At 42.4% G+C, this 27,397-nt stretch overlaps 5 protein-coding genes across 7 annotated transcripts in view; 4 read left to right on the top strand and 1 right to left on the bottom strand.

Annotated features, from left to right (window-relative positions):
- The window catches only part of HS6ST2 (heparan sulfate 6-O-sulfotransferase 2), a 490,102-nt gene that overhangs the window by 360,777 nt on the left and 101,928 nt on the right, over positions 1–27,397 (bottom strand). The window lies entirely within an intron of this gene.
- LOC113887878 lies at positions 4,994–5,730 on the top strand. The gene is made up of 2 exons (XM_027535127.1): positions 4,994–5,206; positions 5,371–5,730. Exons 1-2 carry the CDS (start codon positions 5,066–5,068, stop codon positions 5,632–5,634), a joined length of 405 nt encoding a protein of 134 aa, XP_027390928.1. The 5' UTR covers positions 4,994–5,065; the 3' UTR covers positions 5,635–5,730.
- On the top strand, positions 12,208–12,944 carry LOC113887877. Its single transcript, XM_027535126.1, has 2 exons — positions 12,208–12,420; positions 12,585–12,944. The coding sequence occupies exons 1-2, from the start codon at positions 12,280–12,282 to the stop codon at positions 12,846–12,848; spliced, it is 405 nt and encodes a 134-aa protein (XP_027390927.1). The 5' UTR covers positions 12,208–12,279; the 3' UTR covers positions 12,849–12,944.
- On the top strand, positions 19,418–20,154 carry LOC113887876. Its single transcript, XM_027535125.1, has 2 exons — positions 19,418–19,630; positions 19,795–20,154. Exons 1-2 carry the CDS (start codon positions 19,490–19,492, stop codon positions 20,056–20,058), a joined length of 405 nt encoding a protein of 134 aa, XP_027390926.1. The 5' UTR covers positions 19,418–19,489; the 3' UTR covers positions 20,059–20,154.
- Positions 26,628–27,364, top strand: LOC113887875. Its single transcript, XM_027535124.1, has 2 exons — positions 26,628–26,840; positions 27,005–27,364. The coding sequence occupies exons 1-2, from the start codon at positions 26,700–26,702 to the stop codon at positions 27,266–27,268; spliced, it is 405 nt and encodes a 134-aa protein (XP_027390925.1). The 5' UTR covers positions 26,628–26,699; the 3' UTR covers positions 27,269–27,364.

Below are 27,397 nucleotides of genomic sequence, written 5' to 3'. Positions count from 1 at the left end.
CCCAGCATTCCCACTAAGATCAGGAACAAGACAAGGGTGTCCACTTTCACCACTACTATTAACATAGTTCTGGAAGTCCTAGTGACAGCAATCAGCAAAGAAACAGAAATAAAAGGAATCCAGATCAGAAAAGAAGAAAGTAAAGTTCTCACTGTTTGCAGATGACATGATACTGTACATAAAACACCCTAAAGATTACTATCAGAAAATTACTGGAGCTAATCAGTGAATTTAGCAAAGTTGCAGGATACAAAATCAATACACAGAAATCACTTGCATTTCCATATACTAACAATGAAAATCAGAGAGAGCAATTAAGGAATCAATCCCATTCACCACTGCAATGAAAAGAATTAAATATATAGGAATAAACTTACCTAAGGAGATGAAAGAACTGTACACAGAAAATTATAAGACACTAATGAAAGAAACCAAACAGAAACAGATGGAGAGATATTCCATGTTCCTGGGATGGAAGAATCAATATTGTGAAAACGATTATACTACCAAATGTAATCCACACACTCAGTGCAATACCTATCAAATGACCAATGGCATTTTTCACAGAACTACAACAAAAATTTCACAGTTCATATGGAAACACAAAAGACTCCAGATAGCCAAAGCAGTCTTAAAAAAGAACAAGGGAGCTGGAGGAACCAACTTCCTGACTTCAGATAATACTACAAAGGTACAGTCATCAAGACAGAATGGTACTGGCACAAAAAAAAAGAAAAAAAAAAAAAACAGAAATATAGACCAAGGGAACAAGATAGAAAGCCCAGAAATAAATCCATGCACCTACAGGTACCTTATTTTTGACAAAGGAGGCAAGATATACAATGGGGAAAAGATAGCCTCTTCAATAAGTGGTGCTGGGAAAACTGGACAGCTACATGCAAAAGAATGAAATTAGAACACTTCCTAACACCATTACACAAAGATAAACTCAAAATGGATTAGAGACCTAACTGTAAGACCAGAAACTATAAAACTCTTAGAAGAGAACATAGGCAGAACACTTGTTGACATAAATCAAGCAAGATCCTCTATGTCCCATTTCCTAGAGTAATGGAAACAAAAATCAAAGCAACCAGTGGGACCTGATTAAACTTAGCATCTTTGCACAGCAAAGGAAACGATAAGCAAGATGAAAAGACAGTCCTCAGAATGGGAGAAAATGACAGCAAATGAAACAACTGACAAAGGATTAATTTCCAAAATATACAAGCAGCTCATATAACTCAATATCAGGAAAACAAACAACCCAATCAAAAAGTGAGAAAAAGACCTAAACAGACATTTCTCGACAGAAGACATACAGATGACCAACACACACCTGAAAAGATGCTCAACATCGCTCATTATTAGAGAAATGCAAGTCAAAGCCACAATGAGATATCACCTCATACCAGTCACAATGGCCATCCTCAAAGTCTGCAAACAATAAATGCTGGAGAGGGTGTGGAGAAAAGGAAAGCTCCTGCACTGTTGGTCGGAATGAAAATTGATACAGCCACGATGGAAGACGGTATGGAGATTCCTTAAGAAACTAGGAATAAAAGCACCACATGACCCAGCAATCCTACTCCTAGGCATATACCCTGAAGAAATCAAAATCGAAAGGGACACATGTATCCCATTGTTCACTGCAGCACTATTTACAACAGCTAGAACATGGAAGCAACCTAGATGTCCACTGACAGAAGAATGCATGAAGAAGTTGTGGACATATACATGGTGAAATATTACACAGCCATAAGAAGGAACGCATTTGAGTCAGTTCTAACGTGGTGGATGAACCTAGAACCTATTATATAGAGTGAAGTAAGTCAGAAAGAGAAAGAGAAATATCATATTTTAACGCATATATACAGAAACTAGAAAAATGGTACTGAAGAATTCATTTACAGGGCAGCAATGGAGAAACAGACTGGTTCCAAATAGGAAAAGGAGTACGTCAAGGCTGTGTATTGTCACCCTGCTTATGCTTATTTAACTTATATGCAGAGTACATCACGAGAAATGCTGGGCTGGAAGACGCACAAGCTGGAATCAAGATTGCTGGGAGAAATATCAATATCCTCAGATATGCAGATGACACCACCCTTATGGCAGAAAGTGAAGAGGAACTCAAAAGCCTCTTGATGAAAGTGAAAGAGGAGAGTGAAAAAGTAGGCTTAAAGCTCAATATTCAGAAAACGAAGATCATGCCATCTGGTCCCATCACTTCATGGGAAATAGATGGGGAAACAGTGGAAACAGTGGCAGACTTTATTTTGGGGGGCTCCAAAATCACTGCAGATGGTGATTGCAGCCATGAAATTAAAAGACGCTTACTCCTTGGAAGGAAATTTATGACCAACCTAGATAGCATACTCAAAAGCAGGGACATTACTTTGCCAACAAAGGTCCGTCTAGTCAAGGCCATGGTTTTTCCAGTGGTCGTGTACAGGTGTGAGAGTTGGACTGTGAAGAAAACTGAGCGCCAAAGAATTGATGCTCTTGAACTGTGGTGTTGGAGAAGACTATTGAGAGTCCCATGGACTGCAAGGAGATCCAACCGGTCCATTCCGAAAGAGATCAGTCCTGGGTGTTCTTTGGAAGGAATGACGCTAAAGCTGAAACTCCAGTACTTTGGCCACCTCATGCGAAGAGTTGACTCATTGGAAAAGACTCTGATGCTGCCAGGGATTGGGGGCAGGAGGAAAAGGGGACGACAGAGGATGAGATGGCTGGATGGCATCACCGACTCGATGGACGTGAGTTTGGGTGAACTCCGGGAGTTGGTGATGGACAGGGAGGCCTGGCGTGCTGCACTTCACAGGGTCGCAAAGAGTCGGACACGACTGAGCGACTGAACTGAACTGAACTGAACTGATTGGAGAAACAGACGTAGAGAATAGACTTATGGACATGGGGAGAGGGGAGGAAAAGGTGAGATGTATTGAAAGAGCAACATGGAATCTTAAATTATCATATGCTCAAAGATAGCCAAAGGGAGTTTGCTGTATGGCTCAGAAAACTCAAACAGGGGCTCTGTATCAACCTAGAGGGATAATATGGCGAGAGAGATAGGAGGGAGGTTCAACAGGGAGGAGATATAAGTATACCTATGGATGATTCATGTTGAGGTTAGACAGAAAACAACAAAATTTAGTAGAGCAATTATCCTTCAATTAAAAAATGAACAAAATTTTTAATAATAGAAAAAAAAAAAAAAGAAATCTAAAAAATTGTCACAGCAAAGAGGAACCTAACAAGGCAGAATATGGAATGACTGGATTTAGTATGGTATCCTGGATGGATACTGGGACAGCAAAAGGACATTAGGTAAAAACCAAGGAAATCTGAAAATGTTCCAGAAAAACATCTATTTCTGCTTTATTGACTATGCCATAGCCTTTGACTGTGTGGATCACAACAAACCGGAAAATTTTGAAAGAGATGGGAATACCAGACCACCTGAACTGCCTCTTGAGAAATCTGTATGCAGGTCACGAAGCAACAGTTAGAACTGAACATGCAATGACGAGCTGGGTCCAAATCGGGAAGTGAGTAAGTCAAGGCTGTATGTTGTCACCCTGCTTATTTAACGTATATGCAAAGTACTTCATGAGAAACTATCCACTGGATGAAGCACAAGCTGGAAACAAGAGTGCCGGGAGAAATATCAATAACCTCAGATACGCTGATGACACCACACTTATGGCAGAAAATGAAGAAGAACTAGAGCTTCCTGATGAAAGTGAAAGAGGAGAGTGAAAAAGTTGGCTTAAAGCTCAACATTCAGAAAACGAAGATGGTAGCATCCGGTCCCATCACTTCCTGGCAAATAGATGGGGAAACAATGGAAACAGTGGCAGACTTTACTTTTGTGGCCTCCAAAATCACTGCAGATGGTGACAGAAGCCATGAAACTAAAAGACGCTTACTCCTTGGAAGGAAAGTTCTGACCAACCTAGACAGCATATTAAAAAGCAGACATTACTTTGCTGACAAAGGTCCGTCTAGTAAGGTTATGGTTTTTCCAGTGGTCATGTATGGATGTGGGAGTTGGACTGTGAAGAAAGCTGAGCGCCGAAGAATTGATGCTTTTGAACTGTGGTGTTGGAGAAGACTCTTGAGAGTCCCTTGGACTGCAAGGAGATCCAACCAGTCCGTTCTAAAGGAGATCAGTCCTGGGTGTTCATTTGAAGGACTGATGTTGAAGCTGAAACTCCAATACTTTCGCCACCTGATGCAAAGAGATGACTCATTTGGAAAGACCCTGATGCTGGGAAAGTTTGAGGGCAGGAGGAGAAGGGGACAACAGTGGATGAGATGGTTGGATGGAATCACCGACTCAATGGATATAGGTTTGGGTAAACTCCCGGAGTTGGTGATGGACAGGGAGGCTTGGCGTGCTGTTCATGGGGTCGCAAAGAGTCGGACACAACTGAGCGACTGAACTGAACTGTACTGAAAGAAATCTGATAATGTCCAGACTTTAGTTCATAATACTCTTTCACTGTGGGTTCACTAATTTGAACAAATGTTCAATACTAATGTACAATGGTAAACAAGAGAATTGGTTGTGGAGTATATGAAAACACTCTTCACAATTATCGTGCAAATCTAAAACCTCTAAAGTAAACTGTTTAAAAAAAAAACCACACCAAATACTAGGTAATGAGATCCGGAAGATGACAGAATTAAACACTGAATGGGGGTGGCCATGAGAAATGGTTTGGAAGGAACACTGGCTCCCTAACTTCTACACCACAAGAACTGAACTGGACAAGATGAGGAAATGTTTTCCGGAAAGTCAAATTGGGAAGGCTCTTTAATGGTTGTTGCGAAAGCACTTCTTTTCTCAAACCAGAGCACTTGGACTCCTTTGCACCCTCCCCGCCCCCATGGATGTTCCCAAGTGGCGCTTTGTGATGTCAGCAGTGTCAGGGCTACCATTGGCTGGAGAAATTTCTTGCTGACCAATCAAACGGACAGTTGTGGCTCACCATTGTCCTGCGACGGTATATATAGAGACGCCAGGCGCCTTGGTGGAGGCCACCGTTGCTACAACATGGCAGACCTAATTAAGGAAGTGAAGGAGGAGGAAACAGAAATCGAGATAGACGCTTTCAATCTGCAGCAACAAGCTTCAAGTGCTAACGAAGGGAAGAGAAAGAACACTGATCAGTCCGATGGCTTGGACAGTCAGAAGGTCAGATTACCCTACTCATGTTCTTCCTCTTCATCCCCCACCCAAGACTCGCCCTGCCGCAGCTTGCCTGGCACAAACCCCTCCTCAATGCACACCCGTTCTCTCAAAGTTCTTCCCATCCTCCTCCACTAATGTCTTTCTGGATGACTCTGTTTTCTTACCAGATACGAAAGCCCACGAGGAAGGTAAAATCAACCCTTCAGCGGAACCCGGGCCGGAAAAAGAAAGGGAAGAGGTCGACGAATCCAGTCTTCTACCACCACCCGCAGAATAAAAAGAAGAATGAAAGTGGGCCAATGGCGGATGAAGAAACCCCAGAGGATTCTTCCAACACTTCTGACGATTCTGCAAGTAAGCCCCTGTGCCCACCTGGAGCCCAAGATGCTGAGCCATCTGCTGTAACTCCAGGAAAAGCAAAGGCAGAATAGTCGTTTGTGCAGACATCAAACATACAACGATGGTCCCCTCCGGACAGATCAAAGTATTCAGATGTTGACGATTAAAGTATCAACAAGCAGTAAAAAGATGTGTGTGCGTGTTTTTTTGATGATGGAGAGGGGAGAAAGGGAAGGGTCCGGTGTGTGAGGAGGGAGGGAGGAGGCGTCCTTTCAGTCTAGGGCCCAGACCAGCCAGTCCATACTTACCCAGACACTGGGACTGAGGACTGGGTGAAGACTGAGAACTGCAGACTGAAGATTGCTTCCTGAACTCTTCATCCCACTGGTGAGAAGGAAAAGGACTTGGTGTTTCTGTGTGTTTCAGAGGTCCCATCTAGGGAGAGGGGTGATGTAGGGGTGGTGGCTCTGTGCAATAATCAGATCCCACTTTTCAGGTGTGACAATTGAGTTTTTGCCCCTCATCAATTTCTGTTCCTCTTCTGGCCCACATTTGGGCAAGCTACTACAAACAACCAGGGAGTAAAGGAACGTGACATAGAAACAGATATGCCTAACCTTAACCACTGGAATTACTGCCTTGCCTACATTTCCCAGTGCCAAAACCTCCATTACCCCAAATAGCCTCTAGTGCACGTGGAGAATCTAACTCAATGAGTAATAAAATTCAGCCCTTGCCCCTATACTCACCTTTAAAAGATGAGACCCTATGGCCCTTTTTCCCTTAGATGCAATCACACTTTTCACCTCAGTTGTTTTTTAAAAGATTCAATCTCAATGAAAGCAGGGTCTTCACAAATTGAAACCTGTTATAGGAAACCTACTGAGCAAGGTGTGATTATCCCAACTTCTGCTGCACTTAACAAATTTTACTTGATCTTAAAGCTGTAAAGCAAGAACAGGGCCTCAGTGTGAACTTGTACCCTTGGTGTCATGGCCCCACTCACTAGGGCTCCATGTATTTTGTTGATAATACTGCTTCCAACAAATAACTGGCAAATACTTTTCAGTCATAGCAAAACATTTGGCTAGCATGCTGTTTTCACTGCCTATCTCAACAACTTCTCGGCTACACTGAACCTTCACCTTCAAAGGGAAACGATACACCGTCACCTGTCTACTCAGTGGGGCCAGTGTCCACACCTGCCATCTCACACAGTCTTTGAAGGCAACATTTTCACCAGCTCTAACTTTTTCTAGGACACAATTAGGACCTCACACTGATGACATCATCCTTTGAGGAGATTCCTATGACACACAAACTACACTATCCCACCACTTCAGTTAAGCTCCTGAAAACTTTTTGGTAAATGCTGGACGGCAACACATCAAAAAGCTCATACACCACGATCAAGTTGGGTTTAATCCAGGGATGCAAGGATTCGATATATGGAAACCAATCAATGTGATACACCATAGTAACATACTGAAAGATAAAAACCATAGGATAATCTCAATTGATGCAGAAAAAGCCTTTGACAAAATTCAGCACCTATTTATGTTTAAAACTCTTCAAAAAATGGACATAGAAGGAACCTACCTCAACATAGTAAAGGCCATATATGATTGGCCTACAGCAAACATTAGTCTCAATGGTGAAAAACTGAAAGCATTCCCACTAAGATCAGGAACAAGACAAGGGTGTCCACTTTCACCACTACTATTTAACATAGTTCTGGAAGTCCTAGTGACAGCAATCAGCAAAGAAACAGAAATAAAAGGAATCCAGATCAGAAAAGAAGAGGTAAAGTTCTCACTGTTTGCAGATGACATGATACTGTACATAGAACACCCTAAAGATACTATCAGAAAATTACTGGAGCTAATCAGTGAATTTAGCAAAGTTGCAGGATACAAAATCAATACACAGAAATCACTTGCATTTCCATATACTAACAATGAAAAATCAGAGAGAGCAATTAAGGAATCAATCCCATTCACCACTGCAATGAAAAGAATTAAATATATAGGAATAAACTTACCTAAGGAGATGAAAGAACTGTACACAGAAAATTATAAGACACTAATGAAAGAAACCAAACAGAAACAGATGGAGAGATATTCCATGTTCCTGGGATGGAAGAATCAATATTGTGAAAACGATTATACTACCAAATGTAATCCACACACTCAGTGCAATACCTATCAAATGACCAATGGCATTTTTCACAGAACTACAACAAAAATTTTCACAGTTCATATGGAAACACAAAAGACTCCAGATAGCCAAAGCAGTCTTAAAAAAGAACAAGGGAGCTGGAGGAACCAACCTTCCTGACTTCAGATAATACTACAAAGGTACAGTCATCAAGACAGAATGGTACTGGCACCAAAAAAAAGAAAAAAAAAAAAAAAAACAGAAATATAGACCAAGGGAACAAGATAGAAAGCCCAGAAATAAATCCATGCACCTACAGGTACCTTATTTTTGACAAAGGAGGCAAGAATATACAATGGGGAAAAGATAGCCTCTTCAATAAGTGGTGCTGGGAAAACTGGACAGCTACATGCAAAAGAATGAAATTAGAACACTTCCTAACACCATACACAAAGATAAACTCAAAATGGATTAGAGACCTAACTGTAAGACCAGAAACTATAAAACTCTTAGAAGAGAACATAGGCAGAACACTTGTTGACATAAATCAAAGCAAGATCCTCTATGTCCCATTTCCTAGAGTAATGGAAACAAAAATCAAAGCAAACCAGTGGGACCTGATTAAACTTAGCATCTTTTGCACAGCAAAGGAAACGATAAGCAAGATGAAAAGACAGTCCTCAGAATGGGAGAAAATGACAGCAAATGAAACAACTGACAAAGGATTAATTTCCAAAATATACAAGCAGCTCATATAACTCAATATCAGGAAAACAAACAACCCAATCAAAAAGTGAGAAAAAGACCTAAACAGACATTTCTCGACAGAAGACATACAGATGACCAACACACACCTGAAAAGATGCTCAACATCGCTCATTATTAGAGAAATGCAAGTCAAAGCCACAATGAGATATCACCTCATACCAGTCACAATGGCCATCCTCAAAGTCTGCAAACAATAAATGCTGGAGAGGGTGTGGAGAAAAGGGAAAGCTCCTGCACTGTTGGTCGGAATGAAAATTGATACAGCCACGATGGAAGACGGTATGGAGATTCCTTAAGAAACTAGGAATAAAAGCACCACATGACCCAGCAATCCTACTCCTAGGCATATACCCTGAAGAAATCAAAATCGAAAGGGACACATGTATCCCATTGTTCACTGCAGCACTATTTACAACAGCTAGAACATGGAAGCAACCTAGAGGTCCACTGACAGAAGAATGCATGAAGAAGTTGTGGACATATACATGGTGAAATATTACACAGCCATAAGAAGGAACGCATTTGAGTCAGTTCTAACGTGGTGGATGAACCTAGAACCTATTATATAGAGTGAAGTAAGTCAGAAAGAGAAAGAGAAATATCATATTTTAACGCATATATACAGAAACTAGAAAAATGGTACTGAAGAATTCATTTACAGGGCAGCAATGGAGAAACAGACTGGTTCCAAATAGGAAAAGGAGTACGTCAAGGCTGTGTATTGTCACCCTGCTTATGCTTATTTAACTTATATGCAGAGTACATCACGAGAAATGCTGGGCTGGAAGACGCACAAGCTGGAATCAAGATTGCTGGGAGAAATATCAATATCCTCAGATATGCAGATGACACCACCCTTATGGCAGAAAGTGAAGAGGAACTCAAAAGCCTCTTGATGAAAGTGAAAGAGGAGAGTGAAAAAGTAGGCTTAAAGCTCAATATTCAGAAAACGAAGATCATGCCATCTGGTCCCATCACTTCATGGGAAATAGATGGGGAAACAGTGGAAACAGTGGCAGACTTTATTTTGGGGGGCTCCAAAATCACTGCAGATGGTGATTGCAGCCATGAAATTAAAAGACGCTTACTCCTTGGAAGGAAATTTATGACCAACCTAGATAGCATACTCAAAAGCAGGGACATTACTTTGCCAACAAAGGTCCGTCTAGTCAAGGCCATGGTTTTTCCAGTGGTCGTGTACAGGTGTGAGAGTTGGACTGTGAAGAAAACTGAGCGCCAAAGAATTGATGCTCTTGAACTGTGGTGTTGGAGAAGACTATTGAGAGTCCCATGGACTGCAAGGAGATCCAACCGGTCCATTCCGAAAGAGATCAGTCCTGGGTGTTCTTTGGAAGGAATGACGCTAAAGCTGAAACTCCAGTACTTTGGCCACCTCATGCGAAGAGTTGACTCATTGGAAAAGACTCTGATGCTGCCAGGGATTGGGGGCAGGAGGAAAAGGGGACGACAGAGGATGAGATGGCTGGATGGCATCACCGACTCGATGGACGTGAGTTTGGGTGAACTCCGGGAGTTGGTGATGGACAGGGAGGCCTGGCGTGCTGCACTTCACAGGGTCGCAAAGAGTCGGACACGACTGAGCGACTGAACTGAACTGAACTGAACTGATTGGAGAAACAGACGTAGAGAATAGACTTATGGACATGGGGAGAGGGGAGGAAAAGGTGAGATGTATTGAAAGAGCAACATGGAATCTTAAATTATCATATGCTCAAAGATAGCCAAAGGGAGTTTGCTGTATGGCTCAGAAAACTCAAACAGGGGCTCTGTATCAACCTAGAGGGATAATATGGCGAGAGAGATAGGAGGGAGGTTCAACAGGGAGGAGATATAAGTATACCTATGGATGATTCATGTTGAGGTTAGACAGAAAACAACAAAATTTAGTAGAGCAATTATCCTTCAATTAAAAAATGAACAAAATTTTTAATAATAGAAAAAAAAAAAAAGAAATCTAAAAAATTGTCACAGCAAAGAGGAACCTAACAAGGCAGAATATGGAATGACTGGATTTAGTATGGTATCCTGGATGGATACTGGGACAGCAAAAGGACATTAGGTAAAAACCAAGGAAATCTGAAAATGTTCCAGAAAAACATCTATTTCTGCTTTATTGACTATGCCATAGCCTTTGACTGTGTGGATCACAACAAACCGGAAAATTTTGAAAGAGATGGGAATACCAGACCACCTGAACTGCCTCTTGAGAAATCTGTATGCAGGTCACGAAGCAACAGTTAGAACTGAACATGCAATGACGAGCTGGGTCCAAATCGGGAAGTGAGTAAGTCAAGGCTGTATGTTGTCACCCTGCTTATTTAACGTATATGCAAAGTACTTCATGAGAAACTATCCACTGGATGAAGCACAAGCTGGAAACAAGAGTGCCGGGAGAAATATCAATAACCTCAGATACGCTGATGACACCACACTTATGGCAGAAAATGAAGAAGAACTAGAGCTTCCTGATGAAAGTGAAAGAGGAGAGTGAAAAAGTTGGCTTAAAGCTCAACATTCAGAAAACGAAGATGGTAGCATCCGGTCCCATCACTTCCTGGCAAATAGATGGGGAAACAATGGAAACAGTGGCAGACTTTACTTTTGTGGCCTCCAAAATCACTGCAGATGGTGACAGAAGCCATGAAACTAAAAGACGCTTACTCCTTGGAAGGAAAGTTCTGACCAACCTAGACAGCATATTAAAAAGCAGACATTACTTTGCTGACAAAGGTCCGTCTAGTAAGGTTATGGTTTTTCCAGTGGTCATGTATGGATGTGGGAGTTGGACTGTGAAGAAAGCTGAGCGCCGAAGAATTGATGCTTTTGAACTGTGGTGTTGGAGAAGACTCTTGAGAGTCCCTTGGACTGCAAGGAGATCCAACCAGTCCGTTCTAAAGGAGATCAGTCCTGGGTGTTCATTTGAAGGACTGATGTTGAAGCTGAAACTCCAATACTTTCGCCACCTGATGCAAAGAGATGACTCATTTGGAAAGACCCTGATGCTGGGAAAGTTTGAGGGCAGGAGGAGAAGGGGACAACAGTGGATGAGATGGTTGGATGGAATCACCGACTCAATGGATATAGGTTTGGGTAAACTCCCGGAGTTGGTGATGGACAGGGAGGCTTGGCGTGCTGTTCATGGGGTCGCAAAGAGTCGGACACAACTGAGCGACTGAACTGAACTGTACTGAAAGAAATCTGATAATGTCCAGACTTTAGTTCATAATACTCTTTCACTGTGGGTTCACTAATTTGAACAAATGTTCAATACTAATGTACAATGGTAAACAAGAGAATTGGTTGTGGAGTATATGAAAACACTCTTCACAATTATCGTGCAAATCTAAAACCTCTAAAGTAAACTGTTTAAAAAAAAAACCACACCAAATACTAGGTAATGAGATCCGGAAGATGACAGAATTAAACACTGAATGGGGGTGGCCATGAGAAATGGTTTGGAAGGAACACTGGCTCCCTAACTTCTACACCACAAGAACTGAACTGGACAAGATGAGGAAATGTTTTCCGGAAAGTCAAATTGGGAAGGCTCTTTAATGGTTGTTGCGAAAGCACTTCTTTTCTCAAACCAGAGCACTTGGACTCCTTTGCACCCTCCCCGCCCCCATGGATGTTCCCAAGTGGCGCTTTGTGATGTCAGCAGTGTCAGGGCTACCATTGGCTGGAGAAATTTCTTGCTGACCAATCAAACGGACAGTTGTGGCTCACCATTGTCCTGCGACGGTATATATAGAGACGCCAGGCGCCTTGGTGGAGGCCACCGTTGCTACAACATGGCAGACCTAATTAAGGAAGTGAAGGAGGAGGAAACAGAAATCGAGATAGACGCTTTCAATCTGCAGCAACAAGCTTCAAGTGCTAACGAAGGGAAGAGAAAGAACACTGATCAGTCCGATGGCTTGGACAGTCAGAAGGTCAGATTACCCTACTCATGTTCTTCCTCTTCATCCCCCACCCAAGACTCGCCCTGCCGCAGCTTGCCTGGCACAAACCCCTCCTCAATGCACACCCGTTCTCTCAAAGTTCTTCCCATCCTCCTCCACTAATGTCTTTCTGGATGACTCTGTTTTCTTACCAGATACGAAAGCCCACGAGGAAGGTAAAATCAACCCTTCAGCGGAACCCGGGCCGGAAAAAGAAAGGGAAGAGGTCGACGAATCCAGTCTTCTACCACCACCCGCAGAATAAAAAGAAGAATGAAAGTGGGCCAATGGCGGATGAAGAAACCCCAGAGGATTCTTCCAACACTTCTGACGATTCTGCAAGTAAGCCCCTGTGCCCACCTGGAGCCCAAGATGCTGAGCCATCTGCTGTAACTCCAGGAAAAGCAAAGGCAGAATAGTCGTTTGTGCAGACATCAAACATACAACGATGGTCCCCTCCGGACAGATCAAAGTATTCAGATGTTGACGATTAAAGTATCAACAAGCAGTAAAAAGATGTGTGTGCGTGTTTTTTTGATGATGGAGAGGGGAGAAAGGGAAGGGTCCGGTGTGTGAGGAGGGAGGGAGGAGGCGTCCTTTCAGTCTAGGGCCCAGACCAGCCAGTCCATACTTACCCAGACACTGGGACTGAGGACTGGGTGAAGACTGAGAACTGCAGACTGAAGATTGCTTCCTGAACTCTTCATCCCACTGGTGAGAAGGAAAAGGACTTGGTGTTTCTGTGTGTTTCAGAGGTCCCATCTAGGGAGAGGGGTGATGTAGGGGTGGTGGCTCTGTGCAATAATCAGATCCCACTTTTCAGGTGTGACAATTGAGTTTTTGCCCCTCATCAATTTCTGTTCCTCTTCTGGCCCACATTTGGGCAAGCTACTACAAACAACCAGGGAGTAAAGGAACGTGACATAGAAACAGATATGCCTAACCTTAACCACTGGAATTACTGCCTTGCCTACATTTCCCAGTGCCAAAACCTCCATTACCCCAAATAGCCTCTAGTGCACGTGGAGAATCTAACTCAATGAGTAATAAAATTCAGCCCTTGCCCCTATACTCACCTTTAAAAGATGAGACCCTATGGCCCTTTTTCCCTTAGATGCAATCACACTTTTCACCTCAGTTGTTTTTTAAAAGATTCAATCTCAATGAAAGCAGGGTCTTCACAAATTGAAACCTGTTATAGGAAACCTACTGAGCAAGGTGTGATTATCCCAACTTCTGCTGCACTTAACAAATTTTACTTGATCTTAAAGCTGTAAAGCAAGAACAGGGCCTCAGTGTGAACTTGTACCCTTGGTGTCATGGCCCCACTCACTAGGGCTCCATGTATTTTGTTGATAATACTGCTTCCAACAAATAACTGGCAAATACTTTTCAGTCATAGCAAAACATTTGGCTAGCATGCTGTTTTCACTGCCTATCTCAACAACTTCTCGGCTACACTGAACCTTCACCTTCAAAGGGAAACGATACACCGTCACCTGTCTACTCAGTGGGGCCAGTGTCCACACCTGCCATCTCACACAGTCTTTGAAGGCAACATTTTCACCAGCTCTAACTTTTTCTAGGACACAATTAGGACCTCACACTGATGACATCATCCTTTGAGGAGATTCCTATGACACACAAACTACACTATCCCACCACTTCAGTTAAGCTCCTGAAAACTTTTTGGTAAATGCTGGACGGCAACACATCAAAAAGCTCATACACCACGATCAAGTTGGGTTTAATCCAGGGATGCAAGGATTCGATATATGGAAACCAATCAATGTGATACACCATAGTAACATACTGAAAGATAAAAACCATAGGATAATCTCAATTGATGCAGAAAAAGCCTTTGACAAAATTCAGCACCTATTTATGTTTAAAACTCTTCAAAAAATGGACATAGAAGGAACCTACCTCAACATAGTAAAGGCCATATATGATTGGCCTACAGCAAACATTAGTCTCAATGGTGAAAAACTGAAAGCATTCCCACTAAGATCAGGAACAAGACAAGGGTGTCCACTTTCACCACTACTATTTAACATAGTTCTGGAAGTCCTAGTGACAGCAATCAGCGAAGAAACAGAAATAAAAGGAATCCAGATCAGAAAAGAAGAGGTAAAGTTCTCACTGTTTGCAGATGACATGATACTGTACATAGAACACCCTAAAGATACTATCAGAAAATTACTGGAGCTAATCAGTGAATTTAGCAAAGTTGCAGGATACAAAATCAATACACAGAAATCACTTGCATTTCCATATACTAACAATGAAAAATCAGAGAGAGCAATTAAGGAATCAATCCCATTCACCACTGCAATGAAAAGAATTAAATATATAGGAATAAACTTACCTAAGGAGATGAAAGAACTGTACACAGAAAATTATAAGACACTAATGAAAGAAACCAAACAGAAACAGATGGAGAGATATTCCATGTTCCTGGGATGGAAGAATCAATATTGTGAAAACGATTATACTACCAAATGTAATCCACACACTCAGTGCAATACCTATCAAATGACCAATGGCATTTTTCACAGAACTACAACAAAAATTTTCACAGTTCATATGGAAACACAAAAGACTCCAGATAGCCAAAGCAGTCTTAAAAAAGAACAAGGGAGCTGGAGGAACCAACCTTCCTGACTTCAGATAATACTACAAAGGTACAGTCATCAAGACAGAATGGTACTGGCACCAAAAAAAAAAAAAAAAAAAAACAGAAATATAGACCAAGGGAACAAGATAGAAAGCCCAGAAATAAATCCATGCACCTACAGGTACCTTATTTTTGACAAAGGAGGCAAGAATATACAATGGGGAAATGATAGCCTCTTCAATAAGTGGTGCTGGGAAAACTGGACAGCTACATGCAAAAGAATGAAATTAGAACACTTCCTAACACCATACACAAAGATAAACTCAAAATGGATTAGAGACCTAACTGTAAGACCAGAAACTATAAAACTCTTAGAAGAGAACATAGGCAGAACACTTGTTGACATAAATCAAAGCCAGATCCTCTATGTCCCATTTCCTAGAGTAATGGAAACAAAAATCAAAGCAAACCAGTGGGACCTGATTAAACTTAGCATCTTTTGCACAGCAAAGGAAACGATAAGCAAGATGAAAAGACAGTCCTCAGAATGGGAGAAAATGACAGCAAATGAAACAACTGACAAAGGATTAATTTCCAAAATATACAAGCAGCTCATATAACTCAATATCAGGAAAACAAACAACCCAATCAAAAAGTGAGAAAAAGACCTAAACAGACATTTCTCGACAGAAGACATACAGATGACCAACACACACCTGAAAAGATGCTCAACATCGCTCATTATTAGAGAAATGCAAGTCAAAGCCACAATGAGATATCACCTCATACCAGTCACAATGGCCATCCTCAAAGTCTGCAAACAATAAATGCTGGAGAGGGTGTGGAGAAAAGGGAAAGCTCCTGCACTGTTGGTCGGAATGAAAATTGATACAGCCACGATGGAAGACGGTATGGAGATTCCTTAAGAAACTAGGAATAAAAGCACCACATGACCCAGCAATCCTACTCCTAGGCATATACCCTGAAGAAATCAAAATCGAAAGGGACACATGTATCCCATTGTTCACTGCAGCACTATTTACAACAGCTAGAACATGGAAGCAACCTAGAGGTCCACTGACAGAAGAATGCATGAAGAAGTTGTGGACATATACATGGTGAAATATTACACAGCCATAAGAAGGAACGCATTTGAGTCAGTTCTAACGTGGTGGATGAACCTAGAACCTATTATATAGAGTGAAGTAAGTCAGAAAGAGAAAGAGAAATATCATATTTTAACGCATATATACAGAAACTAGAAAAATGGTACTGAAGAATTCATTTACAGGGCAGCAATGGAGAAACAGACTGGTTCCAAATAGGAAAAGGAGTACGTCAAGGCTGTGTATTGTCACCCTGCTTATGCTTATTTAACTTATATGCAGAGTACATCACGAGAAATGCTGGGCTGGAAGACGCACAAGCTGGAATCAAGATTGCTGGGAGAAATATCAATATCCTCAGATATGCAGATGACACCACCCTTATGGCAGAAAGTGAAGAGGAACTCAAAAGCCTCTTGATGAAAGTGAAAGAGGAGAGTGAAAAAGTAGGCTTAAAGCTCAATATTCAGAAAACGAAGATCATGCCATCTGGTCCCATCACTTCATGGGAAATAGATGGGGAAACAGTGGAAACAGTGGCAGACTTTATTTTGGGGGGCTCCAAAATCACTGCAGATGGTGATTGCAGCCATGAAATTAAAAGACGCTTACTCCTTGGAAGGAAATTTATGACCAACCTAGATAGCATACTCAAAAGCAGGGACATTACTTTGCCAACAAAGGTCCGTCTAGTCAAGGCCATGGTTTTTCCAGTGGTCGTGTACAGGTGTGAGAGTTGGACTGTGAAGAAAACTGAGCGCCAAAGAATTGATGCTCTTGAACTGTGGTGTTGGAGAAGACTATTGAGAGTCCCATGGACTGCAAGGAGATCCAACCGGTCCATTCCGAAAGAGATCAGTCCTGGGTGTTCTTTGGAAGGAATGACGCTAAAGCTGAAACTCCAGTACTTTGGCCACCTCATGCGAAGAGTTGACTCATTGGAAAAGACTCTGATGCTGCCAGGGATTGGGGGCAGGAGGAAAAGGGGACGACAGAGGATGAGATGGCTGGATGGCATCACCGACTCGATGGACGTGAGTTTGGGTGAACTCCGGGAGTTGGTGATGGACAGGGAGGCCTGGCGTGCTGCACTTCACAGGGTCGCAAAGAGTCGGACACGACTGAGCGACTGAACTGAACTGAACTGAACTGATTGGAGAAACAGACGTAGAGAATAGACTTATGGACATGGGGAGAGGGGAGGAAAAGGTGAGATGTATTGAAAGAGCAACATGGAATCTTAAATTATCATATGCTCAAAGATAGCCAAAGGGAGTTTGCTGTATGGCTCAGAAAACTCAAACAGGGGCTCTGTATCAACCTAGAGGGATAATATGGCGAGAGAGATAGGAGGGAGGTTCAACAGGGAGGAGATATAAGTATACCTATGGATGATTCATGTTGAGGTTAGACAGAAAACAACAAAATTTAGTAGAGCAATTATCCTTCAATTAAAAAATGAACAAAATTTTTAATAATAGAAAAAAAAAAAAAAGAAATCTAAAAAATTGTCACAGCAAAGAGGAACCTAACAAGGCAGAATATGGAATGACTGGATTTAGTATGGTATCCTGGATGGATACTGGGACAGCAAAAGGACATTAGGTAAAAACCAAGGAAATCTGAAAATGTTCCAGAAAAACATCTATTTCTGCTTTATTGACTATGCCATAGCCTTTGACTGTGTGGATCACAACAAACCGGAAAATTTTGAAAGAGATGGGAATACCAGACCACCTGAACTGCCTCTTGAGAAATCTGTATGCAGGTCACGAAGCAACAGTTAGAACTGAACATGCAATGACGAGCTGGGTCCAAATCGGGAAGTGAGTAAGTCAAGGCTGTATGTTGTCACCCTGCTTATTTAACGTATATGCAAAGTACTTCATGAGAAACTATCCACTGGATGAAGCACAAGCTGGAAACAAGAGTGCCGGGAGAAATATCAATAACCTCAGATACGCTGATGACACCACACTTATGGCAGAAAATGAAGAAGAACTAGAGCTTCCTGATGAAAGTGAAAGAGGAGAGTGAAAAAGTTGGCTTAAAGCTCAACATTCAGAAAACGAAGATGGTAGCATCCGGTCCCATCACTTCCTGGCAAATAGATGGGGAAACAATGGAAACAGTGGCAGACTTTACTTTTGTGGCCTCCAAAATCACTGCAGATGGTGACAGAAGCCATGAAACTAAAAGACGCTTACTCCTTGGAAGGAAAGTTCTGACCAACCTAGACAGCATATTAAAAAGCAGACATTACTTTGCTGACAAAGGTCCGTCTAGTAAGGTTATGGTTTTTCCAGTGGTCATGTATGGATGTGGGAGTTGGACTGTGAAGAAAGCTGAGCGCCGAAGAATTGATGCTTTTGAACTGTGGTGTTGGAGAAGACTCTTGAGAGTCCCTTGGACTGCAAGGAGATCCAACCAGTCCGTTCTAAAGGAGATCAGTCCTGGGTGTTCATTTGAAGGACTGATGTTGAAGCTGAAACTCCAATACTTTCGCCACCTGATGCAAAGAGATGACTCATTTGGAAAGACCCTGATGCTGGGAAAGTTTGAGGGCAGGAGGAGAAGGGGACAACAGTGGATGAGATGGTTGGATGGAATCACCGACTCAATGGATATAGGTTTGGGTAAACTCCCGGAGTTGGTGATGGACAGGGAGGCTTGGCGTGCTGTTCATGGGGTCGCAAAGAGTCGGACACAACTGAGCGACTGAACTGAACTGTACTGAAAGAAATCTGATAATGTCCAGACTTTAGTTCATAATACTCTTTCACTGTGGGTTCACTAATTTGAACAAATGTTCAATACTAATGTACAATGGTAAACAAGAGAATTGGTTGTGGAGTATATGAAAACACTCTTCACAATTATCGTGCAAATCTAAAACCTCTAAAGTAAACTGTTTAAAAAAAAAACCACACCAAATACTAGGTAATGAGATCCGGAAGATGACAGAATTAAACACTGAATGGGGGTGGCCATGAGAAATGGTTTGGAAGGAACACTGGCTCCCTAACTTCTACACCACAAGAACTGAACTGGACAAGATGAGGAAATGTTTTCCGGAAAGTCAAATTGGGAAGGCTCTTTAATGGTTGTTGCGAAAGCACTTCTTTTCTCAAACCAGAGCACTTGGACTCCTTTGCACCCTCCCCGCCCCCATGGATGTTCCCAAGTGGCGCTTTGTGATGTCAGCAGTGTCAGGGCTACCATTGGCTGGAGAAATTTCTTGCTGACCAATCAAACGGACAGTTGTGGCTCACCATTGTCCTGCGACGGTATATATAGAGACGCCAGGCGCCTTGGTGGAGGCCACCGTTGCTACAACATGGCAGACCTAATTAAGGAAGTGAAGGAGGAGGAAACAGAAATCGAGATAGACGCTTTCAATCTGCAGCAACAAGCTTCAAGTGCTAACGAAGGGAAGAGAAAGAACACTGATCAGTCCGATGGCTTGGACAGTCAGAAGGTCAGATTACCCTACTCATGTTCTTCCTCTTCATCCCCCACCCAAGACTCGCCCTGCCGCAGCTTGCCTGGCACAAACCCCTCCTCAATGCACACCCGTTCTCTCAAAGTTCTTCCCATCCTCCTCCACTAATGTCTTTCTGGATGACTCTGTTTTCTTACCAGATACGAAAGCCCACGAGGAAGGTAAAATCAACCCTTCAGCGGAACCCGGGCCGGAAAAAGAAAGGGAAGAGGTCGACGAATCCAGTCTTCTACCACCACCCGCAGAATAAAAAGAAGAATGAAAGTGGGCCAATGGCGGATGAAGAAACCCCAGAGGATTCTTCCAACACTTCTGACGATTCTGCAAGTAAGCCCCTGTGCCCACCTGGAGCCCAAGATGCTGAGCCATCTGCTGTAACTCCAGGAAAAGCAAAGGCAGAATAGTCGTTTGTGCAGACATCAAACATACAACGATGGTCCCCTCCGGACAGATCAAAGTATTCAGATGTTGACGATTAAAGTATCAACAAGCAGTAAAAAGATGTGTGTGCGTGTTTTTTTGATGATGGAGAGGGGAGAAAGGGAAGGGTCCGGTGTGTGAGGAGGGAGGGAGGAGGCGTCCTTTCAGTCTAGGGCCCAGACCAGCCAGTCCATACTTACCCAGACACTGGGACTGAGGACTGGGTGAAGACTGAGAACTGCAGACTGAAGATTGCTTCCTGAACTCTTCATCCCACTGGTGAGAAGGAAAAGGACTTGGTGTTTCTGTGTGTTTCAGAGGTCCCATCTAGGGAGAGGGGTGATGTAGGGGTGGTGGCTCTGTGCAATAATCAGATCCCACTTTTCAGGTGTGACAATTGAGTTTTTGCCCCTCATCAATTTCTGTTCCTCTTCTGGCCCACATTTGGGCAAGCTACTACAAACAACCAGGGAGTAAAGGAACGTGACATAGAAACAGATATGCCTAACCTTAACCACTGGAATTACTGCCTTGCCTACATTTCCCAGTGCCAAAACCTCCATTACCCCAAATAGCCTCTAGTGCACGTGGAGAATCTAACTCAATGAGTAATAAAATTCAGCCCTTGCCCCTATACTCACCTTTAAAAGATGAGACCCTATGGCCCTTTTTCCCTTAGATGCAATCACACTTTTCACCTCAGTTGTTTTTTAAAAGATTCAATCTCAATGAAAGCAGGGTCTTCACAAATTGAAACCTGTTATAGGAAACCTACTGAGCAAGGTGTGATTATCCCAACTTCTGCTGCACTTAACAAATTTTACTTGATCTTAAAGCTGTAAAGCAAGAACAGGGCCTCAGTGTGAACTTGTACCCTTGGTGTCATGGCCCCACTCACTAGGGCTCCATGTATTTTGTTGATAATACTGCTTCCAACAAATAACTGGCAAATACTTTTCAGTCATAGCAAAACATTTGGCTAGCATGCTGTTTTCACTGCCTATCTCAACAACTTCTCGGCTACACTGAACCTTCACCTTCAAAGGGAAACGATACACCGTCACCTGTCTACTCAGTGGGGCCAGTGTCCACACCTGCCATCTCACACAGTCTTTGAAGGCAACATTTTCACCAGCTCTAACTTTTTCTAGGACACAATTAGGACCTCACACTGATGACATCATCCTTTGAGGAGATTCCTATGACACACAAACTACACTATCCCACCACTTCAGTTAAGCTCCTGAAAACTTTTTGGTAAATGCTGGACGGCAACACATCAAAAAGCTCATACACCACGATCAAGTTGGGTTTAATCCAGGGATGCAAGGATTCGATATATGGAAACCAATCAATGTGATACACCATAGTAACATACTGAAAGATAAAAACCATAGGATAATCTCAATTGATGCAGAAAAAGCCTTTGACAAAATTCAGCACCTATTTATGTTTAAAACTCTTCAAAAAATGGACATAGAAGGAACCTACCTCAACATAGTAAAGGCCATATATGATTGGCCTACAGCAAACATTAGTCTCAATGGTGAAAAACTGAAAGCATTCCCACTAAGATCAGGAACAAGACAAGGGTGTCCACTTTCACCACTACTATTTAACATAGTTCTGGAAGTCCTAGTGACAGCAATCAGCGAAGAAACAGAAATAAAAGGAATCCAGATCAGAAAAGAAGAGGTAAAGTTCTCACTGTTTGCAGATGACATGATACTGTACATAGAACACCCTAAAGATACTATCAGAAAATTACTGGAGCTAATCAGTGAATTTAGCAAAGTTGCAGGATACAAAATCAATACACAGAAATCACTTGCATTTCCATATACTAACAATGAAAAATCAGAGAGAGCAATTAAGGAATCAATCCCATTCACCACTGCAATGAAAAGAATTAAATATATAGGAATAAACTTACCTAAGGAGATGAAAGAACTGTACACAGAAAATTATAAGACACTAATGAAAGAAACCAAACAGAAACAGATGGAGAGATATTCCATGTTCCTGGGATGGAAGAATCAATATTGTGAAAACGATTATACTACCAAATGTAATCCACACACTCAGTGCAATACCTATCAAATGACCAATGGCATTTTTCACAGAACTACAACAAAAATTTTCACAGTTCATATGGAAACACAAAAGACTCCAGATAGCCAAAGCAGTCTTAAAAAAGAACAAGGGAGCTGGAGGAACCAACCTTCCTGACTTCAGATAATACTACAAAGGTACAGTCATCAAGACAGAATGGTACTGGCACCAAAAAAAAAAAAAAAAAAAAAACAGAAATATAGACCAAGGGAACAAGATAGAAAGCCCAGAAATAAATCCATGCACCTACAGGTACCTTATTTTTGACAAAGGAGGCAAGAATATACAATGGGGAAATGATAGCCTCTTCAATAAGTGGTGCTGGGAAAACTGGACAGCTACATGCAAAAGAATGAAATTAGAACACTTCCTAACACCATACACAAAGATAAACTCAAAATGGATTAGAGACCTAACTGTAAGACCAGAAACTATAAAACTCTTAGAAGAGAACATAGGCAGAACACTTGTTGACATAAATCAAAGCCAGATCCTCTATGTCCCATTTCCTAGAGTAATGGAAACAAAAATCAAAGCAAACCAGTGGGACCTGATTAAACTTAGCATCTTTTGCACAGCAAAGGAAACGATAAGCAAGATGAAAAGACAGTCCTCAGAATGGGAGAAAATGACAGCAAATGAAACAACTGACAAAGGATTAATTTCCAAAATATACAAGCAGCTCATATAACTCAATATCAGGAAAACAAACAACCCAATCAAAAAGTGAGAAAAAGACCTAAACAGACATTTCTCGACAGAAGACATACAGATGACCAACACACACCTGAAAAGATGCTCAACATCGCTCATTATTAGAGAAATGCAAGTCAAAGCCACAATGAGATATCACCTCATACCAGTCACAATGGCCATCCTCAAAGTCTGCAAACAATAAATGCTGGAGAGGGTGTGGAGAAAAGGGAAAGCTCCTGCACTGTTGGTCGGAATGAAAATTGATACAGCCACGATGGAAGACGGTATGGAGATTCCTTAAGAAACTAGGAATAAAAGCACCACATGACCCAGCAATCCTACTCCTAGGCATATACCCTGAAGAAATCAAAATCGAAAGGGACACATGTATCCCATTGTTCACTGCAGCACTATTTACAACAGCTAGAACATGGAAGCAACCTAGAGGTCCACTGACAGAAGAATGCATGAAGAAGTTGTGGACATATACATGGTGAAATATTACACAGCCATAAGAAGGAACGCATTTGAGTCAGTTCTAACGTGGTGGATGAACCTAGAACCTATTATATAGAGTGAAGTAAGTCAGAAAGAGAAAGAGAAATATCATATTTTAACGCATATATACAGAAACTAGAAAAATGGTACTGAAGAATTCATTTACAGGGCAGCAATGGAGAAACAGACTGGTTCCAAATAGGAAAAGGAGTACGTCAAGGCTGTGTATTGTCACCCTGCTTATGCTTATTTAACTTATATGCAGAGTACATCACGAGAAATGCTGGGCTGGAAGACGCACAAGCTGGAATCAAGATTGCTGGGAGAAATATCAATATCCTCAGATATGCAGATGACACCACCCTTATGGCAGAAAGTGAAGAGGAACTCAAAAGCCTCTTGATGAAAGTGAAAGAGGAGAGTGAAAAAGTAGGCTTAAAGCTCAATATTCAGAAAACGAAGATCATGCCATCTGGTCCCATCACTTCATGGGAAATAGATGGGGAAACAGTGGAAACAGTGGCAGACTTTATTTTGGGGGGCTCCAAAATCACTGCAGATGGTGATTGCAGCCATGAAATTAAAAGACGCTTACTCCTTGGAAGGAAATTTATGACCAACCTAGATAGCATACTCAAAAGCAGGGACATTACTTTGCCAACAAAGGTCCGTCTAGTCAAGGCCATGGTTTTTCCAGTGGTCGTGTACAGGTGTGAGAGTTGGACTGTGAAGAAAACTGAGCGCCAAAGAATTGATGCTCTTGAACTGTGGTGTTGGAGAAGACTATTGAGAGTCCCATGGACTGCAAGGAGATCCAACCGGTCCATTCCGAAAGAGATCAGTCCTGGGTGTTCTTTGGAAGGAATGACGCTAAAGCTGAAACTCCAGTACTTTGGCCACCTCATGCGAAGAGTTGACTCATTGGAAAAGACTCTGATGCTGCCAGGGATTGGGGGCAGGAGGAAAAGGGGACGACAGAGGATGAGATGGCTGGATGGCATCACCGACTCGATGGACGTGAGTTTGGGTGAACTCCGGGAGTTGGTGATGGACAGGGAGGCCTGGCGTGCTGCACTTCACAGGGTCGCAAAGAGTCGGACACGACTGAGCGACTGAACTGAACTGAACTGAACTGATTGGAGAAACAGACGTAGAGAATAGACTTATGGACATGGGGAGAGGGGAGGAAAAGGTGAGATGTATTGAAAGAGCAACATGGAATCTTAAATTATCATATGCTCAAAGATAGCCAAAGGGAGTTTGCTGTATGGCTCAGAAAACTCAAACAGGGGCTCTGTATCAACCTAGAGGGATAATATGGCGAGAGAGATAGGAGGGAGGTTCAACAGGGAGGAGATATAAGTATACCTATGGATGATTCATGTTGAGGTTAGACAGAAAACAACAAAATTTAGTAGAGCAATTATCCTTCAATTAAAAAATGAACAAAATTTTTAATAATAGAAAAAAAAAAAAAGAAATCTAAAAAATTGTCACAGCAAAGAGGAACCTAACAAGGCAGAATATGGAATGACTGGATTTAGTATGGTATCCTGGATGGATACTGGGACAGCAAAAGGACATTAGGTAAAAACCAAGGAAATCTGAAAATGTTCCAGAAAAACATCTATTTCTGCTTTATTGACTATGCCATAGCCTTTGACTGTGTGGATCACAACAAACCGGAAAATTTTGAAAGAGATGGGAATACCAGACCACCTGAACTGCCTCTTGAGAAATCTGTATGCAGGTCACGAAGCAACAGTTAGAACTGAACATGCAATGACGAGCTGGGTCCAAATCGGGAAGTGAGTAAGTCAAGGCTGTATGTTGTCACCCTGCTTATTTAACGTATATGCAAAGTACTTCATGAGAAACTATCCACTGGATGAAGCACAAGCTGGAAACAAGAGTGCCGGGAGAAATATCAATAACCTCAGATACGCTGATGACACCACACTTATGGCAGAAAATGAAGAAGAACTAGAGCTTCCTGATGAAAGTGAAAGAGGAGAGTGAAAAAGTTGGCTTAAAGCTCAACATTCAGAAAACGAAGATGGTAGCATCCGGTCCCATCACTTCCTGGCAAATAGATGGGGAAACAATGGAAACAGTGGCAGACTTTACTTTTGTGGCCTCCAAAATCACTGCAGATGGTGACAGAAGCCATGAAACTAAAAGACGCTTACTCCTTGGAAGGAAAGTTCTGACCAACCTAGACAGCATATTAAAAAGCAGACATTACTTTGCTGACAAAGGTCCGTCTAGTAAGGTTATGGTTTTTCCAGTGGTCATGTATGGATGTGGGAGTTGGACTGTGAAGAAAGCTGAGCGCCGAAGAATTGATGCTTTTGAACTGTGGTGTTGGAGAAGACTCTTGAGAGTCCCTTGGACTGCAAGGAGATCCAACCAGTCCGTTCTAAAGGAGATCAGTCCTGGGTGTTCATTTGAAGGACTGATGTTGAAGCTGAAACTCCAATACTTTCGCCACCTGATGCAAAGAGATGACTCATTTGGAAAGACCCTGATGCTGGGAAAGTTTGAGGGCAGGAGGAGAAGGGGACAACAGTGGATGAGATGGTTGGATGGAATCACCGACTCAATGGATATAGGTTTGGGTAAACTCCCGGAGTTGGTGATGGACAGGGAGGCTTGGCGTGCTGTTCATGGGGTCGCAAAGAGTCGGACACAACTGAGCGACTGAACTGAACTGTACTGAAAGAAATCTGATAATGTCCAGACTTTAGTTCATAATACTCTTTCACTGTGGGTTCACTAATTTGAACAAATGTTCAATACTAATGTACAATGGTAAACAAGAGAATTGGTTGTGGAGTATATGAAAACACTCTTCACAATTATCGTGCAAATCTAAAACCTCTAAAGTAAACTGTTTAAAAAAAAAACCACACCAAATACTAGGTAATGAGATCCGGAAGATGACAGAATTAAACACTGAATGGGGGTGGCCATGAGAAATGGTTTGGAAGGAACACTGGCTCCCTAACTTCTACACCACAAGAACTGAACTGGACAAGATGAGGAAATGTTTTCCGGAAAGTCAAATTGGGAAGGCTCTTTAATGGTTGTTGCGAAAGCACTTCTTTTCTCAAACCAGAGCACTTGGACTCCTTTGCACCCTCCCCGCCCCCATGGATGTTCCCAAGTGGCGCTTTGTGATGTCAGCAGTGTCAGGGCTACCATTGGCTGGAGAAATTTCTTGCTGACCAATCAAACGGACAGTTGTGGCTCACCATTGTCCTGCGACGGTATATATAGAGACGCCAGGCGCCTTGGTGGAGGCCACCGTTGCTACAACATGGCAGACCTAATTAAGGAAGTGAAGGAGGAGGAAACAGAAATCGAGATAGACGCTTTCAATCTGCAGCAACAAGCTTCAAGTGCTAACGAAGGGAAGAGAAAGAACACTGATCAGTCCGATGGCTTGGACAGTCAGAAGGTCAGATTACCCTACTCATGTTCTTCCTCTTCATCCCCCACCCAAGACTCGCCCTGCCGCAGCTTGCCTGGCACAAACCCCTCCTCAATGCACACCCGTTCTCTCAAAGTTCTTCCCATCCTCCTCCACTAATGTCTTTCTGGATGACTCTGTTTTCTTACCAGATACGAAAGCCCACGAGGAAGGTAAAATCAACCCTTCAGCGGAACCCGGGCCGGAAAAAGAAAGGGAAGAGGTCGACGAATCCAGTCTTCTACCACCACCCGCAGAATAAAAAGAAGAATGAAAGTGGGCCAATGGCGGATGAAGAAACCCCAGAGGATTCTTCCAACACTTCTGACGATTCTGCAAGTAAGCCCCTGTGCCCACCTGGAGCCCAAGATGCTGAGCCATCTGCTGTAACTCCAGGAAAAGCAAAGGCAGAATAGTCGTTTGTGCAGACATCAAACATACAACGATGGTCCCCTCCGGACAGATCAAAGTATTCAGATGTTGACGATTAAAGTATCAACAAGCAGTAAAAAGATGTGTGTGCGTGTTTTTTTGATGATGGAGAG

This window comes from Bos indicus x Bos taurus, chromosome X (assembly GCF_003369695.1).
Source record: "Bos indicus x Bos taurus breed Angus x Brahman F1 hybrid chromosome X, Bos_hybrid_MaternalHap_v2.0, whole genome shotgun sequence".
In the NCBI taxonomy this organism is placed as follows: Eukaryota; Metazoa; Chordata; class Mammalia; order Artiodactyla; family Bovidae; genus Bos; species Bos indicus x Bos taurus.
This window is presented reverse-complemented; position numbering and strand designations above follow the sequence as displayed.

Excerpts from the sequence above, each read along its gene's own strand:
- LOC113887876 (XM_027535125.1), top strand. The coding sequence starts at position 19,490 with ATGGCAGACCTAATTAAGGAAGTGAAGGAGGAGGAAACAGAAATCGAG. Across the intron at positions 19,631-19,794 it reads ATGGCTTGGACAGTCAGAAG|ATACGAAAGCCCACGAGGAA; the intron begins GTCAGATTACCC and ends TTTTCTTACCAG.
- LOC113887877 (XM_027535126.1), top strand. The coding sequence starts at position 12,280 with ATGGCAGACCTAATTAAGGAAGTGAAGGAGGAGGAAACAGAAATCGAG. Across the intron at positions 12,421-12,584 it reads ATGGCTTGGACAGTCAGAAG|ATACGAAAGCCCACGAGGAA; the intron begins GTCAGATTACCC and ends TTTTCTTACCAG.
- LOC113887878 (XM_027535127.1), top strand. The coding sequence starts at position 5,066 with ATGGCAGACCTAATTAAGGAAGTGAAGGAGGAGGAAACAGAAATCGAG. Across the intron at positions 5,207-5,370 it reads ATGGCTTGGACAGTCAGAAG|ATACGAAAGCCCACGAGGAA; the intron begins GTCAGATTACCC and ends TTTTCTTACCAG.
- LOC113887875 (XM_027535124.1), top strand. The coding sequence starts at position 26,700 with ATGGCAGACCTAATTAAGGAAGTGAAGGAGGAGGAAACAGAAATCGAG. Across the intron at positions 26,841-27,004 it reads ATGGCTTGGACAGTCAGAAG|ATACGAAAGCCCACGAGGAA; the intron begins GTCAGATTACCC and ends TTTTCTTACCAG.